The following is a 21,975-nucleotide window of genomic DNA, read 5'->3' on the forward strand; positions in this document are numbered from 1 at the left end:
TCTGCGGGCGAGCCAAAGGGCAAAGAACGCAAGACGCAATTCGAAGGGCAACACTTTGATCCTCCTGAGCCCTGTTCCTCAGAACCATACGTGCAGTTTGCAGATTTGTCGTTGGAAAGACATCAAGCGACCGGGGACTCGACATCATCGCAGCAAACCGAGGGAAGGTCTCGTCCAACGTCTGACGAATACGAGGAATGGCATGATTCGGAGGAGTGGCTAGAAGGGTATACAATATGAAGTTAGGTTGCTGCGGCTTGTAGCTACCGATTAGTTCTTGGATAGCAACTCTGGCTAGGAATTTTACCATAGTGTCTTTGCCGTGTGCGTCTAGATGCGAGGAAGATAGGGATAGGGCTGCTATTCTTAGGTTTATGGGTAAGACGGACTGTTTATTTTGAAAATGAAGGAGACGAATATGCTTGGAAACGAGAGTTAGTGAACAATGATAGAAGAAACGTTTTCATTAAGGTGAGCTTTGATTGCCCCGTTTACATTCTCTAGAGCACGTGAGTAGACTGTGTTGAGAAATAAGACTTCCTTTTAGTCTAGTTCTGTAGCATTTGAGCGAGACCACGAGTACGAAAGTACCGCCAGGATCCCGATCGTCCAAACTACTAGTCCTTTTCCATCATTTCGCAACGACTTCGGAAATGGGAACGCGTCCCAGGGCGTACACAGTCTTGAGAAAAAAATACTCCTGATTTTCAGAAGTGGCCAACAGCGTGTTTGTGTAAATGCCTCTACCGGTTCAGCATCGAGTTTCTAGTGTAGAGGGTATATTACTTACCTAATTTCCGAGAACGGATCAAGGTACTGGGGAGTCCGCTTATATATTGCCGTCATCGTTGGTCATGCGTAACTTCTTTAGATAGGTAGAAGCATCCGTGACCATCTTACGCCTACCAGGCTTCTTACGATCCGCTAGCATGCCTAACATGACCCTGTGAAGGAAATCAGGAGGACAATGTTCTGGGCGACTACCAATAACCCAAGACAGTTCCGCGTTGATTACATAGAGATCAACGAGGAGTCCTCGAATCGGATCTAGCTCTGTGGTTCCGTCGTATATGTACTTTATAGGTTGGAGTGTCGGAAAAGTTCGCCAGCCATTTTCGCGCACCCTACTGGTGGCCTCAACGAAGGCAGAGATCAGGGTACCCTTAGCCTCGACATCCTGGATCTTTTCACAGAAGACGTAGAGTTTGGCAAGAAGTAAGTATTCTTCATTCGAGACTTTAGAAAGGGCCCCCGCGAAAGCTTTCTTGTCGTCCGCTGTGATAGTGGGTACTTTTTCATAGATTGGGAGCCGTCCCTGGTAGAGCAGTTGAGCATAGCTTCCAAATACTGCAGGTTCATCTTCTGGTAGTTTGACGCTTCCTTCTTCTCCTTCAAGCCATTGGAGGCTGCCATCTTTGCCATACGAATTCAGCGCTTTCCGGAAGAAGCCAGATCGACGTGTGATGAGGTCTTTGTGGACAAAGAATGACTTGGAGGATTCGCCTTCATCAACAATAACTTTGACGGTGGGACTTGCGAAATAGCTGGGAATTTTCAGTATATTACACGTGGCTTCAGAGGGGAATCACATACTTGAGAGTGCCATCTTCGTTTACGAGCATCTGGGTAGTCACAGTTGGGATTGAGGCGTATCTGCTATGAATGATAAAAGAAAAAGGTTATACAGTAAGCCTGGATAGTAGATATAATATATATGATTACGTCGATACTTCTAGAATGAGCGCGCTGTTCTGAGCTAATGTCCAACCATGGTTACATATCAAACCCTTTCGCCATTGATGATATGATTGACTGTTGACTCAGCAGGCCTGCTTTGGAAGATTCCAAGTAACCACAAACATATCCGCACTCAAAGTATAACTCTACAGACCAGTGATAGCTCAAGCGGCAGAGCTTTTCCCAGCAAGCATGCCTTTATCGAACGCCATAGTCGTATTGCTGCTTAATGATTCTATTCCATAAGGTTGAGGTTCTGAGCAGGGCAGGGTTGTTGGTAGTGTTGCCCCTCTTTGCAAAAGTTAGAATGGTCGTAATGAAGGTTTTGTATACGGACAGAAAGGAACTATAGGTGCTAAGTGTGTCAATTACAGGCAATCCTGTTCGTGGACTCATGGGGATGTTCCCTGGTTCGCTGTGGCTTGGCCTCCTACCGTTCCATCCTCGTAGCAAACCCATACATTTACTGCACATGCCTTGAAACGAAAAACCAAAATTTGTATTGATGGCTACCGCCGGGAGCTTACACTAGATCGTGGCTGATACCTATACACGCTTTTGCGCCGAAGCAACCTAACGCCAGTAAACCCAGTATACAGAATGAAATCCGTGCGCCTCGAATCGAAAAGTCTCAGGGGCTCCAACTTGATGCTCCAAAATGGATGTGCCCATCGGAGGTTGGGAATACTGTTGTCCATATCGTTTATACACTCTTCTCTTCGGAATCCTCGTTAAGGTTCCAGTCGATACCGCCGTCCTTTCCGTAGCGCTGCACGAGCCACTCGTTACACTTGGTGAAGTGATGGCAGTCAAACTGTACTCTGTTAGCACCATATCTACCACCTTCGAACCTAGAATACTCACGAATCCCCTTGCCGCACTCAGTGGGCTTGGATGCACACTCTTCAGGATGAGATGCTTATCTGCTGGAATGCCCTTCGTCTTGTTCTGGGCGGGCGTCCCCCAGGCTAAGAATACAACACCATTACTCCTCACTTTAACCACAGTATCAATGACCTTCTGCGTGAGCAGCTCCCAGCCTCGCCCTGCGTGCGAGTTTGCTTCACCCCTGCGGACAGTCAGGCAGGTGTTGAGAAGCAAGATGCCGCGTTCTGCCCAGGGTGTTAGGAGACCGCTTCTGTTGGGAGGAGGCTGGTAGTCGGGGTAGTCTTTTTTGAGCGCCTTGTAGATGTTTTGGAGAGACGGGGGCGCGGGTGTGGGCGGACGGATCGAGAAGCAGAGGCCGTGGGCTTGATTGGGGCCGTGGTAGGGGTCTTGGCCTGTAATGACGACCTTGACTGTGTTGAGGGGTGTGTGTCGTGACCTAGCCGTCCGGTCAGTATCACCGTCACCCAATCTCGTCTCGTGAAGGATTGGGCTCTTACCAAGAATACACATCCTGCATTGGTGGATATACCGTCTTGCCACTCTTCAACTCGCTCTTCAAAAACCTCTTCAGGTCTAGAAACTGCGGGCTGACAAGCACATCCTTGAGATGAGGCAGCCAGCTCTCATGCAGCGTATCAAGCTCCAATTGCAGTAAATCTCTCTGCTCATCGGTGAGTTTCGCGGCCCACGCGTCTTTATCGAACTTAGCTGCAGCAGCAGATTTTGCCGGCGCGTTAGGATTGGGTTTGGGCGCGCTGAAGAAGGCGGTGATGCTGCCGTTTACTTTAGGCTTCTTAGTCGCGTCGGCGGCAGCTCCCGCAGCTTTGCGCTTGAGAGACATGGTGGCTGTGGTGGCGATTAATTACTCGAGTGGAGAAGAGATAGGTGGAGAAAAGAGCGGAGAAGGGAGGAGATATGTACGTGGAACTTACTTTTGCTTTTTCCAGCTCTAGGCAGTCGTGAGGCGCGACGTGAGGCCAAGGCGATAGGTCGAATCCCCTAGCCATTCACCATTGGCTACACGCACGCGTTGCGCCACGTGACGGCGCGTTTCGCGTTCCACTACGCGCGATGATGTCACAGTCTATCCTGACACACAACGACTTAAATGGCAAGGATGTGAGCAGGCTGAAGCGGCAATGCATCGAGATGACCGTTGTGATGGCAAATAGAACGGGACAAAGTGTTGATCTGCACTAAGATGCCTGCCCAAACTGTAGGCCTGGATTGTTCCATACAAACTGTGACGTATGGTTGCCTAGCAAAGCAAACAGGGGCGCGTCGCAGGTGGGAGGAGGCATAAATACACTCACCTCCAGCTTGAACTGTCTTTCTTCTCCCATCTCTCACATCAAAGCCTTCAACCTCAACTCCAACTCCAACTCCAACTCCAACCCACACTTCAAGACTCAATCAATATCAACATAATGGCCTCTACCAACCCCGCCAACTTCGCCAACCTTCCCAAGGACGAGCTCCGCGAGATCGCTGCTAAAGGCGGCCACGCCTCACACGGCTCTCCTGAGCACGACGAGGTAAGCACACTAGACATGAGTCTCTTCATAATGATGCATACTTATTGCACAATAGCCTGCCCATGCTGATCGCAACCCCGACGGCACCTTCACCAAGGGCTCTGAACTAGCTAAAGAGCTTGGCTCCAAGGGTGGCCATGTCGCTCATGAGCATCAGGTTGAGAAGGCTGAGACTGAGGAGAGCGGCGTAAGTCATCGTCTGACACGAGTGATTGTGACGCGAAACTGACTTACTGATAGCGCAACCCGGATGGCACGTTCAAGGAGGGTAGCAAGCTTGCTCATGACCTTGGCGTCAAGGGTGGACATGCTTCCCACCAGCAGTAAGAGTCTAGTGCGTTGAAGCCATGTGGAGGGAAATGGAATCGAAATCGAAGCCTCGGCTAGCGATGGCAGGAAAACAACGGATGGGTAACGAGATAACGAGTCAATGAAAATTTATGTTTCATGTCATAGCTATTCTTGGAGTATCCTGCAGACTCTACTTCCCCTCGCCCTTCAGATGTCTTTCTTCGTCTCATCTCCAAGCATCCTCTTCTCCACCACATTAAGCAAGCCCCGATAGTCCTCGGGCCCGTAACTCTTCACGCACTCCCTAAGACCCAGCAGCCCTCCCTTCCTCTTTCCTGTGAATCCCAGATCACCCAGTAAAACGTCAAAGTAGGGCAAAGAGTCGAAGACAAGATCTGGGAGTGTTCTGCCGTAACCCATTGCACCTCGAATTGCGCAGTATTGGGTGTCTCGAAGCGTCTCGGCGCGAATTTGTTCCCCAGACGCGAAGTTCAATGTGCCATCAAAGTACGATGTGATCCAGAGAGATTGTATGTATGCGCAAGAGAAGCTGCCGAGACACATGAGTGCGCCGGCGATAGCAACGGAGCGATCTTGCAGCATGGCTGGCGGAACTATGAAGCGGTAGAGACGGTAAGGCTGCTGATTCTTATCCACTGCCTGGTCCTGCGTGTATCGAAGACTAGGGTCAGGGTGGTGCGTTCGGCCTGTGTCGCGTTCTCGGAGGTATGGGAATCGCGTGTACAGCTCTTCTTCCGTCTTCTGAATCAACTTTTCTTCGTCGTTGTCGAGTGGGCTAGTGCTGGGCATCCCGAGCTCCCTCTCCAATCCGTCGGGTTTAAACTTGAATGTATTCCCAACCTCCCACCCCGTTGCACACACCACAGCATCAACTTTTATCTTCTCTCCACTCTTCATTCGCACTTCCCTGCCTTCTTCCAAGCTCTCAATCTCATCAATAACAATATTGATCCTCCCTTCTCTTACCAGATCGAAAAAGTTGGTGGAATAGTTGTGAATACTAAGCCCATTACCGACCTCAAAGGCCCCCCTCCACGGGCGTAGTTTCTTCGTCTCGGGATGCTCATTGAGTTTGTTCAGGGCGATTGCATCCTCACCAAGAATGTTCCAGAATGCACCGGTGATCTTGCGGCCTAGCCACGTTCCCTGGAGGAAAGAGCGCAGCCAGCCTTCGATACCGCTCGTCGATGCCCACGGACAGGGTGACATGAAGCCGAAAAAACGCGTAAATACCAGCTTTTCGAGCCAGAGCGTGAGTGGGGTGACGTGCGAGGGTGTCATCCACATTGGCCCGTTGCCGGAGGGGCGGATGAGGATTGTCGCTGAGGAGGAGGGCTGTGTCGCGCACGCATAAGCCACATCCCAGGCTGATTTACCGCTGCCAATTACCAGAGTGTGCATGTTGGGTTGGACAATTTCCTTGAAATGTCTTGGGAAGTCCTTTGAGTGTATGACTAACGGGTCGAATGAAGTTGATGTTGAGTACTTTGGGATGTGGGGTTTGTTTGTGCTGCCGACTGCAATGATAAGCTTCTTCGTTCGAACATTGAAAGGATTGCTCGGCGTCGATGAAGAAGAAGTGCAGTGCAAATTCCAATCCTCGCCATCCTTTTCAATAACGCCAACAACTGTCTTCAATCTCAAAAACTTGGTAATTCCACTCCACTCCGCGAACGCATTAAGATACTCCAACACCTTCTCTGCAGGTATATGCTCGCCCTTTTTAACGCCAAACTTCTCTTCATCCATGGGGAAATCAGGGTGCGCATACATTCCCCACTGGTTGTTTGTTTTCAGACCAGGGAAAATGCGATGAGGAGCCCATGGCCCACCGATGGCAGGCGATGAATCCAGGATTAAGATCTTGGCCTCGGGGTGGAGGCGATGGTAGGTAGATGCGCTTGTCAGGCCATACATGCCGGCACCTATGATCACAAGCTCTGCGTCCTCCATCTTGAGTTTAGCTGCGTTGGATACGTGATGTGGTTTAGGAATCACTCGGTGAATGTAGCGCTTGGTGCGGAGATATCAGGTGAAGGTCGTAGTTCTGGTCTATGGTAGATGACACGATAACCCGACCAACCTTTTTGAATCATGGACATTGGTGTGCAGGGGTGCGCCCTGGATAAATCACCTGTGGGTCACTTGTTTCTAGAAATAGGCCCGGATGCAGACGGAACGTATTACAACCTTGACCTACACTAGATAATCGAATAAGCACGAAACCCCCACTAAGCATGACAACGCTACTCCCTGTCGGACTTTGTGGGGGTAACAAACATTCATGCATTGCACTTGTCAGTAGCATGATACGGAGCAGCAACGAGATACCGTCCGTACTATAACCTTGCCTTCACAGAGCCAACTCCTGCCTTGACTTGCACTGTGCCTGAGGAGTCGGTATCTACCAAAACCACAACACCTTCCTGCGCAGTGCTGTTCGGTTTTAAGAATATCTCCTGGCAATCTTCAATCCCTACATCATTTGCAAATTGGACGGCTACAAAATCAATCGATCGATCGCCGATAACAATCATAGGCGCATGCCATGTCCCCGCCCCATACGTGACAGCTTGGCTCCCCGTCGCCACGAACGCCCTTAAGTTTTTGAGATCCGGCAGCCCCGGCCCTTTTGGTCGTGCGGAGGGATGTAGTCGTGAGAATAGGGACGGTGGGGGCGTTGCTTCGTTTGTAAATGGACTTGGTCGCGCCCTTGCAAACATATCCTTGAAGCTTTTCTTTCTCTTAACCATCGGTGTAGGATACGGCGGTGGTCTGTCCGAGTATCTGCTCGAGGCGCTTGCAGGCAGTGTAGGTGCGACAACGACGAGGTACTGTGTATGCCTGTCCTGTTGCGAAAGGCCCATTGGGATAAACGTCTGGGTTGTGAACGGGTGTCGCTCCAGAATGCCAATGTCAAGAAGCTGCCTCTCGTAGTCTCCGTTTTCATCCTCATCATCTTCAATGTCCAAGTCTCCCCAGGAACTTGGCAGACTCATGCTCGGCTCGTGTGGTCTCATCTCCCTCGGTTTGCACACAAACATATTCATGACAGCCTTCGCAGGCTTCTTGCTCGGGGCAAGAGTGTACAGATTTGACATGTGAGTGACATCGAGATACTTTGTGGCGAAGCCCTGGTTTGCGGGGACGCTGTCTGGGGGTGGTATGCGGTGAGGGACGGGGAGCTTCGTAGACGGCGATGTTGCGGGGTTCTCGACGACGGTGCCGAATTGATTGAAGGCAGTAGGCGTGAGAAGTTCGATTGGTATTCGGATCGAGGGTGAAGGCATTGAGGCCGGCATTTTGGCCGTGTTGTAGAATTGGGCGGTTGGGAGAGGAGCGATTAGAGGCTATAGTGCATGTTGTAGGGTCGATGCGCGCCTACTGTAGAGTCCGGGAGCTTGGTTCCAAGGTTGGGAACGAGGGCTAGGGAAGATAGCGATAACAATTGATCCAAGGCCATTATTCACACGTCTACAGCATGAGCATTGTGCAGTCAGGGGATTGCGCATCTTGACTCTTGCATATGTGGTTCCTACAGTGATGCCGAGACTGGGTCATCGACGGCATGAGCTGGTATGAGCTGGTTGCAGCCGTCAAATTCTCCCTTTTGAAACAACGGAACGACCAAACCAATTTTACCACTGCAATCGTCTCAATCGGAAGCAAGCATTACATTACACAAATCAGTGTACCAAGTTTAGTAATAGATAAATGGGCAGAAAGAGAATCAATGCGCCTCGATGGCATAAAAGCATGTGACTGCCGCTCGGGTGAGGCTGATGTCACAGTCAGCAGCTGCAAAGCCACGGCCCGCATTTTCCCCGAGCACTAGCGCGTGCCCACGGCGTTTTCTTTCTACCTATACACGCTTCTTGTTCACTCTCCTGCGCTCGTCACACGGTCACCCTTCAATTCTCTGACCCGTGTTCCCTCCCTTCCTCCCTGCCGCCCCCCGTTGTCTGCTGCGTGCGCCCCACAGTCTGCCTTTGGCCCATATAAAGTTCCAGAAATACGTCACTCCCGCACCGCCAACACACATCAACCGCAGCAGTTGAGCCAGACTCGCGACCACCAGCACCTTGCCCCACGTCTACTTTGTTCTGAATACTGTGGCTTTGACTAGTCATGGCGATTCCCACACAGTTAGCTTGTATGTACCGCTCGAGTAGCTGCTGAGAGACTAAGCCGACTCATTTTCGCAGATCGCACCTCCAAGGGCATCGGGCTCTTCAATGCTGCTCCCGTTTATGAGCCTCTGCCGGGGTTTGTACGGTATGGTGCACGCTTGTCTTTCCCGCGATTCCGACGCTAATTGGTGCAACAGACCCGAAGGCAATCTTCGCTGCTGCTGTTACTCACCCGACAGCAAGTACTTTGCGTGGGCGTCGCCTGAACAGTAGGCCTCTCTGATCCACCCCATAGGAATCATCTAACTTGTATCGCTGCGCAGGGTTTCGGTAATCGACGCCTCGGCCGGCCACGTCATCACTACCCTCCCCACACCGAACGTCTTCGAGCTCGGCTTCTCTCCTTTGGGAACATACATCATTACGTGGCAGCGGCCCTCGAAGGATGAGGAGGGCAATGCTGTAAAGAATCTGAAGGTCTGGAGGACTGTGTCGGACGAAGCTGAAGACAATGGAGAGCGTCCAGTTGTCGGCGAATATGTACAGAAGAATCAGCAGGGGTGGAACCTGCAGTACACTTCTGACGAGAAGTTTTGCGCACGCGCTGTAACAAACGAAGTGCAATTCTTCCAGTCAGACGACCTGCGGAACCCCTGGAACAAACTCCGTGTTGAGGGCGTAACCGATTTCGCCGTGTCACCTGGCAAGAACCATTCAGTTGCAGTTTTTGTCCCGGAGCGCAAGGCAAGTACTTGACCTTCTGAGTCGTGGAATCCCACTAACAGCGCACAGGGTATGCCCGCTGCAGTCAAGGTCTTCCAAGTACCCCAGTTCGGTCAACCCATGTCGCAAAAGACTTTCTTCAAGGGCGACAAGGTTCAGCTGAAGTGGAACGAGCTGGGCACCAGCCTGATTGTTCTGGCCCAAACGGAGGTCGACAAAACGAACAAGAGCTACTACGGCGAAACGAACATGTACATCCTCAGTGCCAACGGCACCTTCGACTCTCGCATCCAACTTGACAAAGAGGGCCCGATCCACGATGTTTCCTGGTCGCCAAACTCGAAAGAGTTCGGCGTCACCTACGGTTACATGCCGGCAAAGACCACCATCTTCAACCAACGTGCAGTTGCTCAGCACAGCTTCGACTTGGGCCCGCGCAACACCATCAGCTTCTCGCCGCACGGTCGTTTCGTCATCGTTGCAGGATTTGGCAATTTGGCTGGCGACATGGACATTTATGATCTTGAGAAGAACTTTGCGAAAGTGTGCACGGTCAAAGCCGCCAACTGCACTTACTGCGAGTGGAGCCCAGACGGGCAACATATTCTTACAGCAACCACTAGCCCGCGTCTCCGCGTCGACAACGGCGTACGGATATACCATGTCAGTGGGGGGCTGATGTATAATGAAGAGATGACGGAGCTATACCACGTCACTTGGCGACCACAGCCGACTTCCTCACATCCTGTCGAGAATGCTCTGAAGTCTGTGCCGACGCCCCATCCCTCGGCTCTTGCATTTCTCAGCACCCAGAAAACGCCATCTAAGCCTGCCGGTGCTTACCGACCTCCTGGAGCCCGAGGAACCACTACGCCACTCCTGTTCAAGCGGGAAGACGAAGGTGGTGCAGCATATACCAACACTGGAGTTTCTTCCACGAACGTTGGCTTCCAGAATGGGTTCGGAAAGCCTCGTCGCCGCGAAGTACCCGGTGCAGAGGCTGCAGAGACGCTTCCGCCTGGTGCTGCCCCTGGTGGTGGCGTCAGTTTGACTGGCGCTGTCGACGGTGATGGAGAACTGTCAAAGGCAGCACTAAAGAACAAGAAGAAACGGGAAGCTAAGAAGGCCCGTGAGGCCGCCGACAAAGCCGCTGGCCTCGCTGCTGACGGTATCAACCCCCCGACGGGACCTGCCAACGGCGGCCGAAGTCCGGAGCGTCGTAATGATCGCAGCCAACAACGCAGTCGTAGCAAGAACGGAAATGAGGGCTATGGCAATCAAGCAAGCCGAAGTCGTAGCCAGAGCAATTACGGCCGCCAACCAGGCGCCAGACAAGAGGGCAATTATCGACAGAACCTTGGCCAGCAACCTCTTCAGCGCGCTGGTTCTGGTCAAGCCCCTCCACTTCCGCCTCCGATTCAAACCGAGAATCAAGGTCCAGCTCCGGATCTTACTGTAACGAGCCCTGGCGATGCGAACCCTCAGGATAAGAAGATCCGTGGACTTCTTAAGAAGATGCGGGCTATTGACGAGTTAAAGATGAGGCAGGCTGGTGGCGAGAAGCTGGAAGATACGCAGGTCAAGAAGATCGGCACCGAGCATCAGATCAAGAAGGAGCTCGATGGCTTAGGCTTCACTGGTTAATTGCGGCAAAGTTCATTGGCCCTTTAGTTGCAATGTGCACGTTTGCACAAATCTGAACCTGTCGGACGCCTCGGCGCCTGTACCACGAACTGTTTGCGTCGTCACACGCTTCGTGCCAGCAAGCCAGAAGAGCTTGCGTATAGGAAGAAGAAACTTTGAGGGAATTGGAGGCAAGAGAAGTGAATTTGGATGCGAGTGAAATGTAGTCGGTATTCATTGCTACTACCCAAAAATTTGAAAACCAGTTCTTCGTTCATGATAGAGACACCCAAGATGCAGTAGGTTGTCCAACGCCAAATTTGCAGATAAACCCAAGGCCGCTGTCGCATATCGCTCAGCAGAACACTCGAATAACGAAGCTGAATTCATATCTTCAGTCCCTCGAGCGCGTCCCCTAACACACCAACCTCTGCCTTTGTTGTCTTTTCCTTTTCAGCCTTCACCTCTCTATATTCCCTCGCCACGGCCTCCATCACCTTGCCCATCCGTGCGTCTTTCCCATCTTGCTCCAACCGCTTCTTAACGCGAGAGAAGTTCTCCTTGACAAAGACCTGATACGCGCTCTTCTCCTTCTTCCCGTCCTTCCCAACAGCGGCACTATTCCCGCTCGCTCTTGGGGTAGGCTTCGTCTGCGCCAACCTCCCCTTGCACTTTCCACAAGAATGCTTGACCGGATCCACGGATTTGGAATGCCGTTTGAATTCGTAGCCGCACACGACGCATTCCCAGATGTACTTGTATTCGATCTGATACGAGTGCTTCGTGGTGACCTGAACGCCCTTGTGGGTAAAAGCCGCAGTCGCTTTCGCGCCCCAGGCCTTGAATTCGGCGCCGTGGGGGTTGTTGCGCACATCGCTGATCATGAAGGTGGTTAGGTGGCAGAACTCGTGGGCGAGGACATTGTAAAGGCGTTCCTCGTCGTCGATGACCTTCTCCGCGAGCTCGATGGAGCAGTGGTGGCGGATGTCGATGCGTGTGTCTGTTGGAAGGGGACCCGTGCGGGTGCGGATTTGTTCTCTGCGCCAGTTTGCGCGGCCGGCGGTCGTTTTGAGGGTTTTGGACCACACGAGCTTGATGCCGCCTGTGGCTTGGGAGAGTGTTGCGATGCGGCCTTGTGATATGGTTGCGTCTAGGTCGACGAGGAATGCTTCGGCCATGGCGTGTTTGCGTGTTGCAAAGTCTTTGCGTTGGGCGCGGATGTCTTTTACACTCAACTCTGCGTCACCATCCTTAATGTTTGTCTTCTTTTTGGTGGGACTTCGAGGTGCAGGCGCAGGGTTCTTCTTTCGAGGACTTGTCGTGGGACTCTCGTACCCCTTGTCTTCGTCGCTGCTGTCTTCTAGTGCGACACCTTCCATCATCTTAACAATATCCTCTCTCCATTTCTGCTTCTTCGGGCTCACCAAGAGCTTGTTCGGTGAATGTGTCTCATTCCACATATTTACTACTTCCGGGTTCCAGAACGCATCTAAGCTTGGCCTCCCATCTAAATGAGTCGCTTTTGGAACAGTCGGTCGCTTTTTAGACGGACTGACGAGTTTAGACGGACTTGGAGGCGGAAGAGGCGGTGTGGAGGGGCGAGAAATTGGCGGCGCTTTGCGAGGAGAGCGAAGTTTGGTGGGTGTTGGGGAGTATGTGAGGATTGCTATAGGGCCGTCTATCGCCGCGCTTGTTGGACGCGAAGATGCTAAGGATGCCGTCCGGACGTGGGTTGGTGGCGGGAGTATGACAGACGTTGGCGCTTCAGGCGAACTTGTTAGATCGATGACTTCTTGTGCCCAGCTTGAGATTGTGCCGTGGCCTTTTCTGTGTGGTGGTCGAAGGGACGTGAGAGATTGCCCTTCCTTTTCCACGCGTGGCTGTTCTACTTTGCGTTCGGGAATCTTGAAAGAAAGTTGATGAATGTGATTACACACCTTCTTCACTGAGCCTTCGCTTTCATCCTCTTCGCTGTCAGATACTAGGCGCCGAGACCGTGGTTGATGCCGCCTGTTCCTGACAATTACGATGGACTCGTCATCTCCGTCTTCGTTTTCGTCTCCATTGCTGATATCTGCCACCTGGGCCTCTTCAGTCTCCTGCACGCCATTGTCATCATCTCTACACAACAGGCTCGTCTCCGCCTCTTCCTCCGCCTCAGTATCCGGCACCTTCTCCTTCCTCTCGCTGTCCTTACTCCTCGGTCTCTGGGCAGCCTCCAGTGCCTCGGCTTCTCCAACAACATCAATTCTTCCTTTCTTGTCCTGCCTGTTCGCCAGACTCTTGGCCAGGCTCTTCGCATACATCAGTCGATGTCTCTTCCCAACATCGGTATCCGTTGTCCCACTGCGTACCCTCCTTGCGCGTTGCTCCTTCTGCGGACTTGCTATGCTCGCATCGCTCAATCTTGCGAGTAGACGGCTGTTGCTCTTGACCGGTCGTAATACACGTTGCTTGCGCGGGCTGAGCGCATTCGCTGTTGCAGTGGGCTTGGAGACCAGAAACGACTCTTGGGTATCTTGTGAGGACGAGTGGGTGTATCGCAAATCGCGCCGTGAGCTTTTCGGAACAAGCACTAAACTCTCATCTTCTTCTTCCGAGGAAGATGTATATCGAAATTCGCGGGTTGTTTTCCGGGGACTCGTTCGCGTCGCTCTCGGCTCCGTCGTCAACGGCACCAAGATGGTAGGTTCATTCGGGCTCGGTTTGCGCAAGCGCGCCATGTTTGCAGTACTCAATCGTGATATCTAGAGATATTGGCAAGGTGTGTGTGTGCAGTTGGCCTAAAACAATACTTTCGCAAGACTGATGGAAATAATGTCAAACTGTTTGTTTTTGGTTCGTTGGCCGGGATACCCGACATGGCGCACGTGGCGGCCTTGCACCACAACACCAATACTGTGTGCACCGTGGGCCAGACAGTCCCGATTGATACACTAGTTACTGCTATGCCATAAAATCTATGCATAATATTCATTTCTCCGTTAACTAATCGATAACCCTTAAACATCTTAAAAGTAACAGTCTGTACTAAATAGAGACAGCAAACTCATTCATAAGCGTAGCACGTCGGCAAACTGACTCTCTACAAATTCGACTCGCAGATTTTTGAAGTGCGAACAAAGGCAGTCGTAAATTGCATGCTAATACCGTCACAAATACAAGCCGAACCAAACCAAATGGCCCTTGAGTAAAATCCGTGGAGAAATGCTTCCAGTTGCCATACCTTCCAAAGGCGTTCAATCCTCTCATGTCGCTTCTTATCCTCCCCAAGTCTGATCCCTTGTCTCTCATCAAGCGTGTCTGGGTATTCATTCTGCTGTATCTACATCCCCAGTCGCTAGCTTTGTTTTCATCCTATTCTCGGTTTGTGCATTTATTTCTTGGCCTCCGCCGCCGCCTTGGCCATAGTGTTGAGAGCACTGCCGTTCTTGAACCACTCAATTTGGCCCTCGTTGAAAGTGTGCGCAAGCTTGATGTCGAAGGCTTTGCTACCATCAGCAGGGTGGACGGTAAGAGTCATCGGTTGGCCAACGGCAAGCTCAGTGCATGCCAGGTCAACGCGGTCGTTGGGACCAATCTTGTCGTAGTCGGCCGGCTCCGAGAAGGTAAGAGGAAGCATACCCTGCTTCTTCAAGTTGGTCTCGTGAATACGAGCGAAGGATCGGACAATGATGGCAAGACCACCCAAGTGCCTCGGCTCCAGAGCGGCATGCTCACGAGAGGAGCCCTCCCCGTAATTCCAATCACCGACGACCACCCATCTGACGCCGTTCTTCTTGTAGTCACGAGCGACATCGGGAACCGCGCCGTAATCGCCGTTCAAAGAGTTCTTGACCTTGTTGGCCTCGCCATTCTCAGCGTTGATAGCTCCGATAAGCATGTTGTTGGAGATGTTGTCCAAATGTCCACGGTACTTCAACCAGGGACCAGCCATGGAGATGTGATCAGTGGTGGTCTTGCCCTGGGCCTTGATGAGGATGGGCAGGTCCTTGGCGTCCTTGCCATCCCATGCATTAAAGGGTGAGAGAATCTGGAGACGGTCAGAGGTAGGCGAAACGGCAACGGAGACACTTGAGCGGTCCGCCGGGGGAGCCTGGTAAGTATCCTGTCCAGGATCGTAACCGTTGGAGGGAAGACCTTGGCCGGATGGTTCCTTGAGCAAGAATTCGTTGCCATCAGCATCCTTAAGCTTGTCGGTAAGAGGGTTAAAGTTGAGGGTTCCTGCAATAGTCATCGCCACAACAAGGTCAGGCGAAGCGACGAAAGAGTGAGTCGCGGGGTTGGCATCGTTGCGACCGGTGAAGTTACGGTTGTACGATGAGATGATGGAGTTGGCAGTGCCCTTCTTTACATCCCTACGATCCCACTGGCCCAGGGGGCTGTTAGCCAAAAAAAAAATAGAATGAATGAACAAGTGTGACTTACCAATGCAAGGTCCGCAAGCGTTGGCGAGAACCATTCCGCCAAATTCTTCAAAGGTCTTCAATTGACCGTCACGCTCGATGGTTGCCTACAAAATCAGTATATGTCTTGCAATATAGAACCTTTCCTTTTACTCACCCGAATCTGCTCGGAGCCAGGGGTGACAGTGAAAAGGGCCTTGGCCTTGATACCGTGGGCCATGGCGTCTTCGGCGATGGAGGCAGCGCGGCTCATATCCTCGTACGAAGAGTTGGTGCAAGAGCCGATAAGACCGACCTTGAGCTCCTCGGGCCACTTGTTGGCCTTGACAGCCTCCTTGAACTTGCTGATGGGGGTGGCTAGATCGGGGGTGAAGGGACCGTTGATGTGGGGCTCAAGCTCAGAAAGGTTGATCTCAATGAGCTGATCGTATTCAGCACCCTCGTCCTCGCGGAGCTCCTTGGCGTATTCGCGAGAGAAGTCACCGATATGTTGACGCTTGGTGGCGGCGAGGTAGTCGTACATGCGGTCGTTGAAGGGGAAGACAGAGGTAGTGGCACCAATCTCGGCACTATTTGATTGTCAGTTACTGTTCTTTGTTTCATCCACAGATGTAGTAAGATTTGCGTAGCCATGTTTTGAGGGCCCGCGGAGGACTTCGCAGACTTATCCATCTCATGATGGAAATGGTAAAAGTAGGCAAAGTACACCAGGGTCCCCAACAGCCAGTCTGTAAAGTACGTACCCCATGTTGCAAATTGTGGCCATGCCCGTGCATGACAGGCTCTCGGTACCAGGACCGTGGTATTCGACGATAGCACCGGTTCCACCCTTGACGGTAAGGATACCTGCGACCTTGAGGATGATGTCTAGATTTTATGTTAGCGTACTATTCCTCAATTGTGAGAGATTCGAGGCCCCGCGAAGAACAAAGCTGCGCAGTCCTCGGTAGCCTCGGATAAGCAGGTACGTACCCTTGGGCGTAGCCCAGCCAGACAGCTTGCCAGTGAGTCGGACACCAATAACCTTGGGAGCCTTCAGTTCCCAAGGAAGACCGGCCATGACGTCGACGGCGTCGGCACCACCCACACCAATGGCCGCCATGCCAAGACCACCCGCATTGGGAGTATGCGAGTCGGTGCCGATGAGGAGGGCACCGGGGAAGGCGTAGTTCTCAAGGACAATCTGGTGGATGATGCCAGAGCCGGGTTTCCAGAAGCCAATGTTGTACTTTGCGCAAGAGGTGGCGAGGAAGTCGTAGACTTCCTTATTGATGTCGTTGGCACGGGCCAGATCCTTTGCACCGCCAATCTGGGCCTCGATAAGATGGTCACAGTGGACGGTCGAGGGGGTAGCGACGGCGGGCAGACCGGCTGACATGAACTGGAGAATGGCCATCTGGGCGGTGGCGTCCTGGCAAGCTACACGGTCGGGGCGGAGCTTGAGATAGCTCTGGCCGCGCACAATCTCCTGCTCATGGGGGTCGTCCAGATGCGAGTAGAGAATCTTCTCGGCCAGGGTGAGGGGCTGGTTCAAGCGCGCGCGGACAATGTCGAGGTTCTCGCTCATCTTCTTGTAGTTGATGTAGTGGCCCTTCTCCCAGTTGGTCATTTCGACCTTGCGGGACAGCGGAGCATCGCTGACGGTGGCCAATTGCCTGCGCGAAGCAAGGCTCTGGCCAATGCGGCCGAGCCTGGAGAACCTCTGCATCGTGTATGGTCTGGGGAGGATGGAGTGGAGAGGAGAGGAGGAGAGATGGAAGAAGCGGATAAAAAGAAGGTCAGAAGCTGCCCACAAAGGTTGGCCGATAACTAATGGCGAACAGGGCGGGTGTGATTGGCTGTAGGGGGCTGACTACACGGCACTGGCACTGGAGGGCTGCGGAATACCTCGGCGCGCAAAGAAGACAACCCGGCAACTCTTTCCCGCTGGTCCGCTTGTTTCACGTGATGGCGGCAATTGTGTGTGTTTATTGAAAATCGCGAGTGTGGGAATGGACGGGGCGGCCAGCTTGTATTTGAAGTCTTGTAGTAGACCTGTGAAGGGAGCTCTGCCCGTTGCGTCATGCTTGGTCGCCACTATCCCCAGCACCCCCGCCGTGCACTTTTCTTATTCGAGTGCAAGAGGAGAGATAACACAGCCCTCTGAGCCGCCATGGTTGCACTCGAAGCCGCTGGGCAGCAGTCTGTCCAATTCAAAAGCACGGCAAGCGACGTCAGCCCGTTGCATTTGGCTAGGGCTAGATCCGAGGCCAGCAAAATTTTGTGACCTGCAGACACTGTGCACGGCCCGTCTGCTCTGCACGCCAGCCAGTCTCCACTCGACGACATCCTCGCCATACCGGGTGCCGAAACATTCACCCATATCCCAAGCACCCATTGCCGACGGCCGCGGATCCAGCCCACCATGCCTGCCATACGCGGAGAGAAGTCCAAGAAGAAGACGCGCCGCCACACGCGCGACCTCGACCAAGTCCACGCCGACCTGCGCGACGAGAAGCATCTCGCCGAGTTCAAGGATGCGAAGCCCATAGAGGACCTGCCTGGCCTGGGGCAGTTCTACTGCAACGAGTGCGCAAAGTTCTTTGAGAGCGACGCAAATTTTGGGGCACACCGCAAGGGCAAGGTGCACAAGCGCAGGTAGGGACAGTCGCTGTTGGTAATGCGTGCCATGCTAATCGTGGACAGGGTGAAACAACTCCGCGAAGAGCCCTACTCCCAGAAGGAAGCAGAGGCAGCCATAGGCCTCACCACCGACAACGGGAAACGTGCGACAACACGAATGGACGTCGACGATGGCGTAGCCGCGACAAGCTGAGGGTCCTGACGCAGCATGGAGGAAGTTGTGTGTGGCCACAGTGGGCTACAGTGGCGTTGCGCGACAATCTAGGAGGTCCTTTTACCCAGGGTCTGAAGGAATCACTACAAGCATAGGTGGCAAAGAGCACTCCTACCTAGAGAGTGTTTTATGAGGAAGCATTTGCATGGAACGGCGTTCAAAATCTGGAAAACGGGCATATAGAGGCACAAAAGTTGGAATGATACCCGAACAATTCAATCCCTTTCTCACGAAGTACATATGATTCATTTGCTATTTCTTATCAGATTTAGACAGGTCATTGAAGGTGTGAAAGCGTAGACGAGATTTCATCAAATAGCACCATCAATATCAAATAATAAATTGAACATCCCTCCTTGAATATCTTCGTGTTCCTTACAAACTTTGAGCAAGAATTTACCTTTTTTATTTGCCCCGTCAAAATTTAGGTACCCATATGTTGTGTTGCCTGAAGTTGCCTAACCGCTGCCTACACGCCTGTACCATCGACGAACATCGAAATCCGCAACATAAAAACACACCCAACGACCATGTATTTCCAATAACCACAACCCAGCACCTGCCAACCCTTCCTCACGCACACTAAAGAAGAAAATGAGCTTCACAAACACGCCCCTCTACGGCGGCGCAATCACCGTCGACCTCCCCTCCGGCTTTGCCGATACCTCGTAAGAAATTAACGCCCTCCACTATCCCGCAGCCTTGCCATGTTCCGTGCACCCCCAGCAATCAATCCCCATCTCAAAATAGGCACGCCCCGTTACTAATTCGCTCAAACTCACAGGCAAATCCGACAAGTCCCCGACCACCAAGAAGTCTATCTCGACGCCGAGGGCTACTCTAGCGTGGTCGTCGAGATCCTCGAGTACGTGCACAAAAGCAGCGATGACGAAGCGTTGCAGTATCATTTCGCCGATCTGGTTGACGGGACGGGTGATGCTACGACGATTGTGGAGCAAGGGCGCGCCCAGCTGAAGAGTCTGCCGTAAGTCAGCCATTACTTTGTTGTCTCCTTGGGTGGTGTTTAAGGAGATGGGTCACGTGCGATCCATCTTCACGCCTTACCCATCCGTACTTTTCTTACATGTTCATTCACTTACCTCCTATGTATGGTATGGTGGGGTACGTACTAACTAACTGAACGCAGCAACGCCCCTCTCCTCACGCTCACCTTCATTCAAACCCCTCCCACACCCAATCCTAACCCCCGGCGCAAGACGCCTGAGTTCACATACATCCACCTTCTCCTCCTCCGTCTCAAGGAGCAGGCGACTGATCTCATGATCACAATCAACATCCCGCATTATGCTGGGGAGTACCAGAAGGCGGCTGAAGAGGGTGGCCAAACGCAGCTCATGAAGGACAGCGCGGCTTTGAAAGAGAAGGTGCTAGAGAGCTTTGAGATCAAGGAGTGGGGGCTCTTTGAGGGTTAGAGGGATTGAGAAGCGTTAGGGAAGGTTAAGGGTCAACGGAGATTTACTAAAGGAAGGAGATGAAATGCCGAATTCAAGTGCCAGTTCAAGTGGCTCAATGAAATGGGATTAGGACTAGATTACGAAACATCAAGATACAAATAGAAGCGATATAAGTCTCCATTTCATTGAGTCACATTTCGAATCAACATCACTCGATATGCTTATATAACCATTTTACATATCAACGAACAACGCATCTGCGCCACCATCAGAAAGAAGGATGTCGCTCGTCAAGCTTCCCTTGACCCGGCGAACGTTCTTGGGACACAATGCAAGACACTCTATTCCTCACCCACAAAGCGTGAGAGAGAAATTGGAATAGAAGATTGAAGAGACAGCAGTATCAAGCGTGTGCTGTTGCGGTGAGAAGTTGGTATTCAAACTCAGTGTTGAACATGGTGTCAATTTCGCCATCTCATTGGTTGAGCAAATCGAAAAAAACCCTTGGATATATCATCGCCTCTTCCACTACTGCATGTCTCGTAGTAGCCTCAGCCTGAACGCCAAAGCTGTTGTCATATACTTGCAACCCGCACCTCCGAGTCCGAGCGATATCGTGATAACAGATCCCTTGCTATCGTCAGTCTCTCTACCCATACTCAATTATGCCCATATTGCGCGACTCGATTTAGCCGTCTTCTCAGTTCCTCTCTTGCAGTGGGCGCCCGCTCATCGGCCCCAGAAGAATCAATACTCATGCGCGACTGATCATGGAAATTACCACCGGGGAGGTCGAGGTGGCCCATTTGCGGAACGCCGCCAAGTCCCTGACCAGCAGTAAGGAACGGCGATGGTGGGAGGTCAGCGAGGTTTAGACCGGGTTTTATATCTTGCATGAGTGCCGGGTCTACTGGCATGTCGAAGTCGTTGCCGGCAGCGTACCGCGGAAAAGGATCATGATGTTTCGCAGCTTCAATTTCAAGTTGATTACTCGGTGAGTCTGGAAGACCCGGTGGTTGAGACGGCGGATACTGATTCGGTGGACTTGGCGTAAGAGATGACGGCCCAGTGTTTGGGTGTAGATAACCCGAGCGCGTTTGGTTCTGGTTTAGGTGCTGGTTCTGCCGCATAGCTGAGAGACCCTTGTTCATTTCGCTGCATTCCGGACAGTTACGGATGACCTGACTGACGGTTTCCTTGATGCGGACCCAGTGGTAGAGCTCTGCAATAGCCGCAGTGGTCTTGTTGATGCCACCATGAGATTTATGGTGGACCTCTCGAGCAATTTCATACTGCCTCTGAGCATCCGCAATAACTTCCTTACCCTTGAGCCATAGCTTCTCCGGCTCGTTGTCTGTCGCAGGAGTGAGCTTATAGTGCGTCGCAGCACTACGAAGGCGACTCTTTTCCGCCCTATCAGCACCGTTGGGGTACTTTCCGTTTTTGAGATAGAAGCGAATCTTGTCAAAACGCTCTTCCGATACGAAGTCATCATCTGTGCCTAGATCGCGGCCATAGATGATAGCATCAACTAACTCGCCTGGATATGACTTCAAGTTTCCGCAGCCCTTGACCCGGCCGATTCGCTTGAAGCCTAACGCATCCCATATGCGGCAGGAGGCGACGTTAGTCTCATATACGAGGTTGAAGACAGAGTATGTGTAGCCCTAAGAGGATCAGCGTATGCTTAGTGGATAGCGAAAATATGCCTACCAGCTTCGGTGCCCAATCCAGATATGTCTCGCCCATCAAACGCCCCACACCTCTGTTGCGCGATGCATCTGTCACCAGAAACCCCCCGTTGCAGACATGACTGGACCTGCCGGGATAGTTCGGCTTAATGTAGAAGCTTCCCAGGCATTCGCGCTCCCAATCACAGCCTCTACGCGCCATCTCGTGTAGTTCACGCCCGTCCTGTATCTCGCCCAGCAGCATAATGGCACCAAAGACACCGAACCAGTACGGACCGAAGTTCTCAAGGGCCAGCGGCTCGACCATGGGATACGTATCTCCCTTCTCAATCTCGCGACCTAGCTGGTCACATAAATACGCTAACAGTGTGAGCGGTACCTGATTTGGCGCTGAGAAGGGTATAATGGTCGCGGTAGTGACGCGGTCGCGCAGGGTAACTTGACATGGCGCGATGCCAACGGGTAGCGGGCCGCCAGGCGGGGGATATGGGATGTCGCCAGAGGTCCTGAAGATGACCGGCGCACTCGGATCGTCTAGCATTGCAGGCATGCTGGGCGATTGAGGGCGGCCGTAGTCACTATCCAGCGATTAGTGTTGCGAAGGAGAAGAAGTCATATCGATGGTGAAAAGCTTGCGGCGCGGCCACAGCATGGCCGCGAACGCGAAAGACCGGCGCCA

General features: G+C 52.4%; 11 protein-coding genes across 11 annotated transcripts; 4 read left to right on the forward strand and 7 right to left on the reverse strand.

Moving 5' to 3' along the window:
• Positions 1-829: 829 nt before the first annotated feature.
• K460DRAFT_357663 (uncharacterized protein) lies at positions 830-1,622 on the reverse strand (the record flags this gene model as incomplete). The annotated part of the gene is made up of 2 exons (XM_040932050.1): positions 830-1,544; positions 1,594-1,622. The coding sequence occupies 2 exons, from the start codon at positions 1,620-1,622 to the stop codon at positions 830-832; spliced, it is 744 nt and encodes a 247-aa protein (XP_040786584.1).
• Positions 1,623-2,089: 467 nt separating this feature from the next.
• On the reverse strand, positions 2,090-3,597 carry K460DRAFT_418994 (uracil-DNA glycosylase). Its single transcript, XM_040937975.1, has 3 exons — positions 3,123-3,597; positions 2,602-3,061; positions 2,090-2,551 (listed from the first exon to the last, which is right to left on the reverse strand). The coding sequence occupies exons 1-3, from the start codon at positions 3,464-3,466 to the stop codon at positions 2,441-2,443; spliced, it is 915 nt and encodes a 304-aa protein (XP_040786585.1). The 5' UTR covers positions 3,467-3,597; the 3' UTR covers positions 2,090-2,440.
• Positions 3,598-3,787: 190 nt separating this feature from the next.
• Positions 3,788-4,704, forward strand: K460DRAFT_387949 (uncharacterized protein). Its single transcript, XM_040935668.1, has 3 exons — positions 3,788-4,160; positions 4,216-4,347; positions 4,401-4,704. The coding sequence occupies exons 1-3, from the start codon at positions 4,053-4,055 to the stop codon at positions 4,485-4,487; spliced, it is 327 nt and encodes a 108-aa protein (XP_040786586.1). The 5' UTR covers positions 3,788-4,052; the 3' UTR covers positions 4,488-4,704.
• Positions 4,659-6,425, reverse strand: K460DRAFT_379048 (flavin-binding monooxygenase-like protein-like protein; the record flags this gene model as incomplete). The annotated part of the gene is made up of 1 exon (XM_040935136.1): positions 4,659-6,425. One exon carries the CDS (start codon positions 6,423-6,425, stop codon positions 4,659-4,661), a length of 1,767 nt encoding a protein of 588 aa, XP_040786587.1.
• Positions 6,426-6,811: 386 nt separating this feature from the next.
• Positions 6,812-7,774, reverse strand: K460DRAFT_288786 (uncharacterized protein; the record flags this gene model as incomplete). The annotated part of the gene is made up of 1 exon (XM_040929074.1): positions 6,812-7,774. One exon carries the CDS (start codon positions 7,772-7,774, stop codon positions 6,812-6,814), a length of 963 nt encoding a protein of 320 aa, XP_040786588.1.
• Positions 7,775-8,600: 826 nt separating this feature from the next.
• Positions 8,601-10,969, forward strand: K460DRAFT_379050 (eukaryotic translation initiation factor-like protein subunit eIF2A; the record flags this gene model as incomplete). The annotated part of the gene is made up of 5 exons (XM_040935137.1): positions 8,601-8,625; positions 8,678-8,747; positions 8,800-8,871; positions 8,926-9,346; positions 9,395-10,969. The coding sequence occupies 5 exons, from the start codon at positions 8,601-8,603 to the stop codon at positions 10,967-10,969; spliced, it is 2,163 nt and encodes a 720-aa protein (XP_040786589.1).
• Positions 10,970-11,334: 365 nt separating this feature from the next.
• On the reverse strand, positions 11,335-13,671 carry K460DRAFT_342924 (uncharacterized protein; the record flags this gene model as incomplete). Its single annotated transcript, XM_040931209.1, has 1 exon — positions 11,335-13,671. One exon carries the CDS (start codon positions 13,669-13,671, stop codon positions 11,335-11,337), a length of 2,337 nt encoding a protein of 778 aa, XP_040786590.1.
• A 653-nt stretch (positions 13,672-14,324) lies between these two features.
• K460DRAFT_379052 (aconitate hydratase-like protein) lies at positions 14,325-17,062 on the reverse strand (the record flags this gene model as incomplete). Its single annotated transcript, XM_040935138.1, has 5 exons — positions 14,325-15,330; positions 15,373-15,461; positions 15,512-15,923; positions 16,098-16,221; positions 16,327-17,062. 5 exons carry the CDS (start codon positions 17,060-17,062, stop codon positions 14,325-14,327), a joined length of 2,367 nt encoding a protein of 788 aa, XP_040786591.1.
• A 637-nt stretch (positions 17,063-17,699) lies between these two features.
• K460DRAFT_368894 (uncharacterized protein) lies at positions 17,700-18,546 on the forward strand. The gene is made up of 2 exons (XM_040933862.1): positions 17,700-17,991; positions 18,040-18,546. Exons 1-2 carry the CDS (start codon positions 17,759-17,761, stop codon positions 18,167-18,169), a joined length of 363 nt encoding a protein of 120 aa, XP_040786592.1. The 5' UTR covers positions 17,700-17,758; the 3' UTR covers positions 18,170-18,546.
• Positions 18,547-18,640: 94 nt separating this feature from the next.
• Positions 18,641-19,868, forward strand: K460DRAFT_368896 (Mog1p/PsbP-like protein). Its single transcript, XM_040933863.1, has 3 exons — positions 18,641-18,858; positions 18,975-19,175; positions 19,338-19,868. Exons 1-3 carry the CDS (start codon positions 18,785-18,787, stop codon positions 19,621-19,623), a joined length of 561 nt encoding a protein of 186 aa, XP_040786593.1. The 5' UTR covers positions 18,641-18,784; the 3' UTR covers positions 19,624-19,868.
• A 396-nt stretch (positions 19,869-20,264) lies between these two features.
• Positions 20,265-21,846, reverse strand: K460DRAFT_287331 (uncharacterized protein; the record flags this gene model as incomplete). The annotated part of the gene is made up of 2 exons (XM_040928955.1): positions 20,265-21,272; positions 21,319-21,846. The coding sequence occupies 2 exons, from the start codon at positions 21,844-21,846 to the stop codon at positions 20,265-20,267; spliced, it is 1,536 nt and encodes a 511-aa protein (XP_040786594.1).
• Between the last annotated feature and the right edge of the window lie 129 nt (positions 21,847-21,975).

Source organism: Cucurbitaria berberidis (assembly GCF_010015615.1).
Source record: "Cucurbitaria berberidis CBS 394.84 unplaced genomic scaffold K460scaffold_4, whole genome shotgun sequence".
Lineage (NCBI taxonomy): Eukaryota > Fungi > Ascomycota > Dothideomycetes > Pleosporales > Cucurbitariaceae > Cucurbitaria > Cucurbitaria berberidis.